This window comes from Buteo buteo, chromosome Z (genome assembly GCF_964188355.1).
Source record: "Buteo buteo chromosome Z, bButBut1.hap1.1, whole genome shotgun sequence".
NCBI classification, from domain to species: domain Eukaryota; kingdom Metazoa; phylum Chordata; class Aves; order Accipitriformes; family Accipitridae; genus Buteo; species Buteo buteo.
The window spans coordinates 5,330,252-5,342,374 of record NC_134204.1 but is presented as its reverse complement, the minus strand read 5'-3'; the positions used below and the strand labels follow the sequence as shown (position 1 = coordinate 5,342,374).

Sequence of the window (12,123 nt, the reverse complement as noted above, 5' to 3'; positions counted from 1 at the left end):
GACATTGGATATTTGACCTCTCCCGCAAATTTTCATGACCTTTAACCCAGCTGCACCAGATAGATGTTCTGGCAGATTTCTGGACTTTTTGCTAATGCTGTTGCACATGCAATACTTCTTCTTAGACCTTAGCTGCAATCAGGATGCTTTGAAAGAGTTAATCTGGCGGTCAGTAACTGCTAAATGAAGTGCATGCTAAAAGAATGATGAGCTAACTGACTGGAGCTCACAGCTTTTATGAGCTTCTCTATATGCCTGTTTTCAGGTGAATTCAGCATCTCCTTGACATTTAAGGACTCAATTTATAATCAAATTATTTAACTCTAGTGGAAAGAATCACTGGCCTCAATGGAAAAGCCATTTATATTTCCCCCACCCCATGGAAAAAAAACGTATTCAGGGTAACACAGCAATTCCTATACTAAATGAAGGATAAAAGAAATCTTTCAATGCAAATTAAGCACTGCAGGCTTTTAAAAATTGTAGCAGGAACTTACAGTGCACAGCTGCTCACACCCTTATTTCCAATTTAGTAATCTGAGATGTGCTGAAGCATTAACATCCTGGACAACACCACAAACCTTTCAGAGATGAACACCCCTTACTGCTTGCATTTCTGCAGGTCCCAGTCCATCTTGGGATTCTTCTGCTGTTTGATTTTGGCCACGTCACTATGCAGATATACATTGCCCTCTACAACTTGAAATTACAGAGCAAAGTGGAAGAGCAGGGTGAGATAGAAACCTGGACGTGCAACGTTGTAGTTACACACTGGGAAGAGTAGGTCGAGCTCTGTGGAACTATACCACCTCTGAAGGGATGGAAGTATGTTTTATATATGAATAATGAAGCCTTAATATCACTGCTGCTAAGTTCATTAGCAAGGCTTTTGGACAAATGAAAGCATGCAGCTTAGCAAAGGCATCTTGCTCTGTGAACCCTGGCTTCGCAGACGTAATGTCTGAAATGTTCACTTAAAACCCTTTGCGCTGGCTCGAGGCCAAACAAGAACCGAACCAGGGTTATCTCATCAGATGAATGGGCAAAACTGTATGAGTCTCATTGTAGTCCACCTTAGCTGGTGCCCAATTGTTCTCTCCCAGCTGCCTAAACTGAGGCGGCAAACTGTGTTACGCTTAAACACGATATTTAAACTGCATTGTTATGTCGGTGGTGATGGGCTCTTTGTTGGAGATGACAGAAAAATCCCATTGTTTAGAGTTTTCCCAGACTCGGTGCTTAATACAAAGCCCTGAAAAGAGCAGGGTTGTTAAACATTTGATAAAGAAAATATGTGCAGAGATGGGTCTATCCCACTAGTAAGGAGCAGATCAGCCCACAACACCAAATCCTGCCTTTATAAATCCAACATGTTGTTGTAATTTGCCCAAATAAAATCCTCAGTCCCTGTATGTGGAAAATGGAAGTGTCTGAAATCCAGCAAAAGACTGAAATAGTGTGCAAATCATCCAGTTTAAAGCTGGTAGCAAAATTAATGTGGAATAAATTTGGAATTTTTGAATTATTTAGCAAATCATGATGCTTTACCAGGAATGCATGAAAAATTACGATTGGTGACCACATGAGCATCTTTGGACCCATCGGTAATCTCTGCATTGCTTTGTCTTTTCCTTAAAGTGCTTTAGATAGGTATTCCCAAACCAATTATAAAGCGAAAGCCTGAAGTTCAGTTCCTCTGTATTGACATGATTACACAAATATCTCAGGGAAGACAGAGCTACCTAGCAATGGGAGCGCAAATCTAGAAGGACCTCCAGCAGCTTCGGTGAAGATCCTCCTGATTTGTGCCAGACTCACACCACAGTCTGTGATGTTTGTGTTCAGTGAATGGACACAAATAGGTGATGCTTTGCTTTTAATTAACCCACTCCCACCCCATGCTGTGTCTTGCTCTCAAGTAGTTCCCCTGCAGCTTCGTGTTAATTCCTGCCTCTCTTTCGACATCTAACGAATGATCCTTACTCCTGTGAGTGTGGTGGTGTTTGGGCTTTGTGCTATTGAAGAAGCAGGGAGCTGGGGAAGGAGTAAACTCTGGGAGCGATAAATTTGATAAACTGCTCTGGAAAATCACCCTTGTTTGGGATGATAATGATGAATTTTATGTTATTGCCTGCTGACGTGTTTGCCATTAGTATTTTAATTGGAATTAAACCCCCTACATCAGTTCTGAAGCAGATTCAGTGGGGTTTCTCAGAAGACACTACTGCTGTTTGCGCTGCTAGCAAGTGTCATATGCCAGTTGGTGATCCTTCCTCCCTGCTTAGAGTCACCGAGGACCTAAAGGACTTCCTGAGACCATTTCAGACACTTGCTATTATGAACTAACTTGACTTGATCACAGGTCCCTCCTATATATTGATCACATTTCATGTCAATGACTGCTCAACCTGTAAGTCATCACGCCAGAGTTAAGTTCCCCTGAACCTGGTGTCTCCTCTGCTTGGCATCTTTTATTTACAGAGTAATGCTACCCCAGGAAGGCTTAGTGCGCTCACCAAAATATACGAAATATCTGTAACCTGTAGTTCTGATTAGAGCCTTCAAGTGAGCAGTTTGCAGCTGTCCCATTGGGACACAAGAGGAAATGCTCAATTTTGAGCAAAAGTGTGAGCTGAGCCAGGATTATTTATTCATATGTTCGAGCTAGAAATCTCAGGGTTTTTTCTTCCTTTTGAAGGGTTTTCTTCTCCAGTAACATGTTTTCATGCATGTCTAGGAAGCAGAAACTGAAGAGGAAGCTTTTTCAAGAGGAAAAAAAACCCTGGAGCTTCTCCAGTTTTTAGGAGCTCCTTGCAGTGGACCAAAACAGAGTCTGATTTTTCAGAAGGCAGGTTCCTGTTGCATTTTCCACTTAACCTCAGTGCCACCAGATTTATTCATTCAGTCTTGAAAATCTCGGGTTGACCTTTTGCTAGGCACCAAAGGTCTGTTTTCAGCGTTGTCTGGAGTGCTTTTGAGTAGAAGCTTAAGTTAAAGCAGGTATGAATTCTGGCCTGCCTTTGCTCTGAGCTGGCTGGTTACAAGGAAGATCCACTTTACATGCAATATTGCTGCCATAGCAGAGTGCCATGCCTGAGCTAATATCCTTCTCAGCATGGCTTGGAGACAACACCTGGTGATCCAGCTTCTAGCCAACCCAGGTGGCAAGCAAAGCAAATATCCCCATGCATCCAAGCAGTCACAGCTTTACCCCATGGATTTGCAATGAGATCCCAGCACCCAGATGCCAAAATTGCTACCAAAAAATGGCTTACGAGTTCCTAGACCACACAGAGGTATTATACGGTGTTTCGATGAGATTCATTCTCACTGGAGAGGCAAGGGTGGCCTTGAGATAAAAGCAAGCACTTCCCAAGACTCTGATTCTAAGTGACATTATTCGTTTAGGAAAGCCTTTCCTCTTTTTCTTTTCTTTTTTTTTTTTTTAATTTTATTTCCAGCCTATGAAGAAGATAACAAAGGATGGTATGTCCCCAGAGCACACTCTGATGTGTCACTGTGGATGCCAATCCCCACAGACGCTCCCGATGTTATTAATTTTTAAAACAAACTTGCTGATTGAGGTTCTGACTGCCTTTAAATTGTCTCTACAAGGAGACTGTGTACTAATTAACCCACAGAAACAATCAATGATGTACCTTTTTCAAGTTTCAGGGTGATTAGAATATGAAAATGAAGAGCACAATGGTGCAGATGTTTTAAAATCACAGCAGACAGCAATTAGTGACATGGGAACCAGCTGCTTATCTCTCCAGATAAAGCCTCTTAATAGGGAATTACACTTGAGGAGCCATTACACAGATGGATCTGCGAATGATTTAAAGAGGGGGCGTTGTAGTATTAACTTTGATTTGCAAGCCAGATTCTTGACAAGCTGTATGTGTGTTACCTCCACAAAAAGGTACTTTTGGAGCAGGGGGGAACCATCCCCTGTAAGCAATCAGATTTTTTTCAGGTGATGGAGTTCTCTAATTATGTATTTTACCATTATTATTATTATTATTTTTGGTTATATTCATTTTTAGTTGGATTTTATCATTATTATTATTATTATTTTACTAAGCTCTTGATTTGGTTGCTGGCATCTCCTCCCACTTTTTGCTTTGGGATTGGAAACAGCATGTGGATTTAGAGAGAAGCTCAGGCGAGGGAATGGGGAGGCAGAGCGAGACATCCAGTAGTTAAATGAAAAGAGTCCCTGAGGGATGGATTCTGCTGCTGGGTACTGCTTGCAGAGTAGGGTGCCGCTCATCATGGGACTGATACAGTCTCATACCCTCAGTTGCAAGGGCTGCGTGCCAGAATAAAATTGTTAAGAAGAGTAATCGCCTCTGCAGGTGCAGCGTTGCACAGATCTGGCAGGGCAGGTATAAACACACCGTCCCACCTCCTCTGCTATCTGGCCAGTACTCCTCAGTTGCCAGTATATGGGATGTATCCTGCTGATAGGTCTACCCACCATTGCCAAAGCTGAGGACTGAAACTCATGAGTTTGGCATTAAAATTGTATACTACTAATAAAAGGATTCAGGCTTTATTCTTTGAGTCTAAAGTTTAGCATGTGCTGGATCACATTGCTCAAACTTCTTTGCAGTTATGAAAACTATTAACTTCTTTATGTGTATTTTATTTTCTTTAAAGGAAAGATGGGATTATTACCCACTAAGCACATCCAGTAAACTGAATATCAAGAGAAATACTGACCAAGTCTGGTGAGATGTGATAAAATAGCATGGGTTAAGTTAGGCTTCTGTTCTCACAAAAGAAGAAGGAGCAGACTCCCGGTGAAGAATAGCTAGCTGCTGAAGAAAATCCCATTTAATGAAAAGGCAAACTACAAATAGAGAAAGGCACTGAAGTTTGAAGTATTTTTAGGCTCTCATAAAACAAAAAGTAAATAAAGGTAAATCTTTCTGTTTTCATGAAAAAGTCCACTATTCTTGATGCCAATCTTGGCCATGCTGCTGTAGGAACTCTGTACAAGTCCACAGCCCCTTGCCAAAAATTAGGGAGCTGCAGTATATTGCACGCTTACTGACCAATAAAGAAATGAATCTGCATGAAAGACATCAAGATACAGGCTTCTGAAGAGCCCTGTTTGCTCTCACCCTACTGACAACTCTGATATCCTCCACTATCTCAGCAGAGGCTTGGGTTAGCTGAGCTGGAGCTTGTTGGCTTCTTAGGGTGTTGCTCGCCCAGCAGGGAAAATTGAAGCCTAAACATTTGGACCAATGGGATCAGACAGCAACCCAGATGGGTACATGGGGAATAAAATACACTTGGCTGCACTATTTTCAACTGATTTAGTAGTGCTTTTAGGTAAACAGTCTCCGCACATCCATTGCAACCACTGAAACCCAACCTGCTGCAGCCAAATGAGCTCTGGTTGCTGTGCTGCGGAGGAATTATTTTGGTGTGATATGGACGTGCCTGGCAAGGGAGAGCGAATAGTAAATGTTATGCTGGAAGAAGCTGCATGAGGGAACCCAGTGGACTGTTATGTGCTTGGGCAAATATATAGTTTTGACATCCCGCTTAGGAAATGGAGTCCCCTGATCCTGCAGACTGGTCATTTTTTGAAGGCCGGTTGAAATCGGAGTGCTTATCTGTGTGATTAAATGCCTCCAGAGTTGGCACCTTTGATGACATAGGCATATCTTTCTCATGAATTGTAAGATAGATGTTGTGGTGGCCTGCGGTGCTGGAGTAATGACAAGGCTATCATTAGGGATATGTTGGAAGTTGCATCATCATTTTATAACGTGCAGGCCGAGGAAATGAGGCTGGAGGAGCCAAGCGATATATCAGCATTCATCGCTGATATATAGCTGGCCTCTCAGTTCTGAGCCCTTATTAACTGCCTTAAAATATAGATCAGAGATTATTGCTCTTTTAAACTAGTGATCTTCCTTTTAAACTAGTGATCTCTGTGTGTCTGGTGGGCTTGGAGGGACCAAGGTGTTGCCAGTGGGTGATGTTTTCACTCACTGCTGTAACCTGCTTTTTTTTTTTTTTTTTTTTTTTTTCCTTCCAAATGAGATTTTTCAGGTCATTTAGTTTCACAGCTCAGCATTTTGGAAATAATGTGGGTGTAAGGGAGCAGCTTTGATTGCAGCCGTTGGGCCAGGATCTGTGCAGAAACAGCCTGGCCCTGCCTCGGTGCAGGCCTTAGCCCATCACTTCCAGGGCTTTTCCAAGTCACAAATCCTGGTACCTCGGGAAGATGATGTTTCGTGTGAGGCTTGGGTGGAGGACACCCACCTTCACCCACTGGGACCTCACCAGGGGATGACCACCTCCTCGCGCCTCCTCATGCCCACCTGACAGCGCACCCGGCCTGGTGGCCTGGGGGGGCAGGAGAAGCCCCGAAAGGCTGAGGTAAAAATAAAGCTCAGGAGCATTGTGATGGATTTTTGAAAGAAATTACAATAAAAGCAGACTATCAAACATCAGCGCCAGTGCTGCTGATTTCCTTTTGACCCCCCCCTGGCCTCATCCCAAGGATGTGGATGCAGGTGGGCTCCATTTTCCGAAGGAGGGCATCGGCGGCGTGGGTCATGGCCGCTGCGTGCTGTGTGGCTTGCGCACAGGAGGCCGCTGCGAGGAGGAGGAGGAGGAGGAGGAGGAGGAACTGATTCATTCCCCCGAGGTCTGTTTATGCTTTCGGCTCTTTTCTCAGGCTGAAGAAACCGGGTGTCACTCGCCCGCGACATCTGCAGCTCCACCGCAGCTGCGTGCTTTCATTTTCTCACTCCACAATTCCTGGAAATCTCTGCTTTCCCTGAGCGTGGCTGGTCCATGTGCACGACAGCTGAACTATCCACAGGATTTAAGAGTCCCTGATTACTCCTCAGACGATAGACCAGAACAGCTTCACCGTTACTGCCTTTTCCAGAAAAGGCACATGGCCGTTTTTATATGTACATGAAAGATATCTCAACATCAATTTGCCAATAACATGTATGTTTACTGGTCACTAAATAATGCACCGTGGGCTTGGGGTTGTTTAGGACTTTTCAAATCCCTCTGAATTTACTCAGAATTGGGGACACCTCATTTCCCAGCTCAAAACCCTCTTATGCTGACAGCCTCCTCGCCCCAAAACGTCTGTTGCAAACACCTCAAATGGGGATCTAACGTAATGTTACTGAGAGAAACTTAATTGTAACAGGGTGTTCGCAGAAACACGAGACGCTTAGCAGTTGTTTTCTATTGTTCTTTTCTTGGTTACACATTTATTTTAAGTCTCTCATTTATTTGGTGTTCGGAACAGTGTCATTACAGTTTGCTAAGAACAGTTTTTTCCTGTACTAGGTGTACGAAATCAGTTGCACAGTTTGATCCAGAGCTTTACAAAAAAGCTCCTAAGTGTAATAGGAGAAAACAAATGGCTAGAAGAGGTCAGTTAGTGAAAGTGAAAAAAAAATTTATTTTTTTTTGCTTTCAGAGACTCTTTAAAAGCTTACAGCTGTAACAAACATAATTTCTTTAGCTGAAGGAGGTCCACCAAGAAAAAAAAGTAGACTTTCTTTTGCTCTGTAACAGTCTTCAGCATAGTTCTGCCCTTACTGTAGCCTCTGCGATTTGAAGAGCTGCTGTTGGATTAGAAATCATATTGAAAATATCTCTTATGAACATTGCAAATAGCAGATTATTAAAAGGGAAAGGGAGTAATGCAAATCTTGAACCTGCCAAGTGTGCCTCGCACACTTGACGCTATGCATATGATTTTAAGCTCTAAGTTTGTGGGGATGACTTCTATGTGGAAATTTAAGCAAGTAAATCTTTGCAGATTCTGGCTTCATAGGGAAGTGGACCCATGGGTTTTCCTCTTGTTTGTTACAACTTCCAAGATAATTTTGCCTTTTTCTTGTTTACAACAATGAGCTTAATTGCTGTTGTTGAGCATCAAGTTCTGTAAGGGATTATTTTTTAGGAAAAAAGGATTCTCACCAGGAGGCTGAATTGCACCATTCATCCATTGAAAGGGAATATTTTACTTGTGTTTTAAATTAAAAATCAATAGAATATGTTTCCTTAGCAATTTAGCATTTATAGAAGTATTTCCATTGTTTTTAGAGTGGGAAAACAAAACAAAACTTGTTTACAGAGCATGAATCTAAATGCAAATTTGGCTCAAGTATAAGAAGACTTTATAAAGGCTTCTAACCCTTACAAGGACATTGGTTAAGAAGAGCTGTCATTCACTGTACAAGTAAGAGCTGCAACCAGGGGTTATTAATGGACTGATAAACTGATTTTGTTTTCTGTTTATTTTCTTCTGCCTTCCAGGTTTACGACCGGCCACAAAAACATTCTGCTCTGCACTACGATCCAGGCCTCCAACAAGACTTCACCGGTGACACCTTAAAATCAAAGCACCAGCAAAAAAGTAGCAACCAGCACCATCTTGACTGGTCAGCAAGCTCCGATACTGGATCCGCTTCTCAAAGTTGTTTCATCAATACAGAACCCAGTCGAGAAGCAGTTAGTGCCACCAAGGTGCCCGCTCCGGAGCCAGGAGTTTCCTTCAGCAAATCCCAAACAAAGAAATCCTGCGCCGGCAGCACGTGGGGGCAGCTGTCAGGCAATAGTAAAGAGCTTGCCATTTGCAGTGCAGTCCCATCACCCAACAACATCAGCACAGCCGCCCAGCCGCCCAGCGTTTCCGAGTGCAACGGGCTTTTGCCTCTCGGTGACCAAGATGGAGGTGTGCAGCTGGAGGCCCCCGATCAGCCCGCCGGGAGTACAAAGAAGAAGTCCAGCAAAAAGGACTTGATAAGCCAGACCATCCAAACCGCAGACATCGAATGGGTGAAGAGCGCTCAGAAAGCATTTGACAGCAAATCCCATGACAGCATGGAAGGGAAAAAGGAGTCTTACTCGATGGACAGTGTGTTGGATACATCACCCTCGAAGCAGAATCCCACTTCTGCTAGCAGTTGTGAAAGTGACACCAGTCACGTCCGAATTACTATCCCAATAAAGTCTCCGACAACAGATACATCTGGCCACAAAAGGAAAAAAAGGCAATCCACAAAATCTTCCATAGAGAAAACTATCCAGGAGAAAAGCCTGCCTTCTGGACTTGCTATGAGCAGTGAAGTAGCAAACAGGACTAGCTCTCAACCAGAGGGGAGTAAAAAAGATCTTCGAGCCACAAAACCAGGGAAAGTGATTGAAAATGAGTCCCCCTTAGTAGCTATCGACAGCGGTGTGCTCACTGACAAAGCTTCTCCCAACAGTGCCACCAGACTCAGAAAGCCTGTAGCTGTGACATCCACTATCCTACCCACCGATCTTCCCACAGCTGGTAAATTATCTGAGGCCCAGCACCCCAAACATGCAGCTAAGCGGCGATGGACCTGCAGCAAACCTAAATCTATCCTTCGGGAGACCTCCATGACAACATCTGAGAAGCTGATGGTGGAGCCTCCTTCAGCCTATCCCATCACACCATCCAGCCCTCTGTATACCAATACAGACAGTCTTACTGTGATCACACCTGTCAAGAAAAAAAGAGGACGACCAAAGAAACAGCCTTTGCTCACTGTTGAAACCATTCATGAGGGAACCTCCACCAGCCCAGTGAGCCCAATCAATCGTGAATTTCCAGGAACAAAGAAAAGGAAGAGGAGACGGAATCTGGCCAAGTTGGCCCAGATGGTCCCGGGAGAGGACAAGTCCATCAGTGAACTCAAGTTTCACAAAAAGGTCGGGAAGCTTGGGGTCTTGGATAAGAAGACCATCAAGACCATTAATAAAATGAAGACCCTCAAGAGGAAGAATATTCTCAATCAGATCTTGTCCTCCTGCTCCAGCAGCATAGCTCTGAAAGCAAAAGTCCAGCCACCGTCTAGTGCTGGGCCAACCACCATTGATGCCAGACTAGGGAAGCAGATCAATGTCAGCAAGAGAGGGACTATCTACATTGGTAAAAAACGGGGCAGAAAGCCAAGAGCAGAGCTGCAGCCTCAACCAGAAGAACCTAAGACAGCCATCAAGCACTCAAGGCCTGTTTCCAGCCAGCCAGAAAACCCAGCAGTGCCTTCCAACCTGCAGTCACTCGTGGCATCGTCACCAGCAGCTATTCATCCGCTTTCGACACAGTTAGTGGGGACTAACGGCAACCTTAGCCCTGCAAGCACTGAAACAAATTTTTCAGAGTTAAAAACTATGCCAAATCTTCAACCTATCAGTGCTCTTCCTACAAAAACCCAGAAAGGAATGCACAGTGGAACTTGGAAGCTGTCTCCACCCAGGTTAATGGCTAATTCACCTTCCCACCTCTGTGAAATAGGTTCTCTGAAAGAAGTCACGCTGTCGCCGGTGAGCGAGTCTCACAGCGAGGAAACCATACCGAGCGACAGTGGGATAGGTACAGACAACAACAGCACTTCTGACCAAGCCGAGAAAAGCTCAGAATCCCGCCGGAGATACTCCTTTGATTTCTGCACCCTGGACAATCCAGAGGCTATCCCATCTGACACCAGCACAAAGAACAGGCATGGTCACCGGCAGAAACATCTCATTGTGGATAACTTTCTCTCTCATGAGAGTATTAAAAAGCCAAAGCACAAGAGGAAAAGGAAAAGCCTGCAGAACAGAGATGACCTCCAGTTTCTGGCAGACCTTGAGGAACTCATCAATAAGTTTCAAGTGTTCAGGATTTCCCATAGAAGTTACACATTTTATCATGAAAATCCATATCCCAGCATCTTCAGGATTAATTTTGATCACTACTACCCTGTGCCATATATCCAGTATGACCCATTGCTCTATCTTCGCAGGACCTCTGACATGAAGTCTAAGAAGAAGCGTGGTAGACCTGCCAAAACCAATGACACCATGACAAAGGTGCCTTTTTTACAAGGGTTCGGTTACCCTATTCCCAGTGGGAGTTACTATGCACCCTATGGAATGCCTTACACATCAATGCCTATGATGAATCTTGGTTACTATGGTCAGTATCCAGCTCCTTTGTACCTGTCTCACACGCTCGGAGCGGCTTCCCCATTTATGAGACCTACCGTGCCCCCACCCCAATTCCATGCAAGCTCTCATATGAAGATGTCCACTACTGCCAAGCATAAAGCGAAACACGGAGTGCACCTACAAACACCTGTGGGAATGGGCCTTGGAGACATGCAGTCCTCTTTGGCTCCTCCAAAGGTTGGAGGAACAAGCCTTTCAAGTGGCCGACTTCACAAAAGGAAACACAAACATAAGCACAAGCATAAGGATGAGCGGATATTGGGGACACATGAAGATCTGAGTGGTCTCTTTGCTAGCAAGTCCACTGGTTTCTCCAGCCATGCGATCAACGAAAGGCTAAGCGGCTCAGATAAAGACCTCTCCTTGCTCAACGAGAAAAGCAAGCATAAGGAGAAGCAGAAGCACCAGCATTGTGAAACCGGACACAAAGGCTCAAAGAGTAACTTTGAAGTGGATACGCTGTCTACGTTATCACTTTCTGATGCCCAGCAGTGGACACAGAGTAAAGATAAAAGTGACTCAAGCAATGATCCCATTGACTCTTGCACAAAGAGATACTCTGGTAATACTGAGAGTAATGGAAGGTCAGACTCCCTGGACATGTTTGGTGAAATGAATTCCTCGAGTGAGAAGCGGGACAACGATACAAGTGGGAATAAAAGAAGAAGCTTTGAAGGGTTTGGAACTTACAGGGAAAAGGACATTCAGCCCTTCAGGACAAATAGGAAGGACAGAAGTACTTACGATTCTTCAGCCTCTTCAGGTAAGCTCTGCTTTATTGTATTTTACCTTACTGCATTTAAATTTCAATGCTGAACAAAGAGGGACTTGCCATTTACAGCAAATATGTTTATGAGTCAATAACTTCTCTGGCTTTTTGTAATTGACTCCCATTCTGCATCCAAACTTTTGGGAGATTGACAAGAAAGTCAGCCACGCGTTAAGCCAAAACCTTTAAAAGTCTTAGACTTGTTACACAGCATTTTTATAACTATTTGTCCTGCCTTTGCCTATCTCATAGTTTGTTGTACTTCCTCCCAAAATCTCACCATTGCATTCTGCAACAGCACCAATTATAATACCTGTTGGCAAGGTAGGCATCCC

The 12,123-nt window shown here is 43.9% G+C and overlaps 1 protein-coding gene across 2 annotated transcripts in view; it reads left to right on the top strand.

The window, feature by feature from the left end:
- Positions 1-12,123, top strand: part of SETBP1 (SET binding protein 1) — a 262,267-nt gene that overhangs the window by 171,088 nt on the left and 79,056 nt on the right. For both annotated transcript variants that reach the window (XM_075021106.1, XM_075021105.1), the window contains one exon: positions 8,317-11,782. In XM_075021106.1, coding sequence (XP_074877207.1) covers positions 8,317-11,782 — 3,466 coding nt within the window. The remainder of the gene's footprint in view (positions 1-8,316; positions 11,783-12,123) is intronic.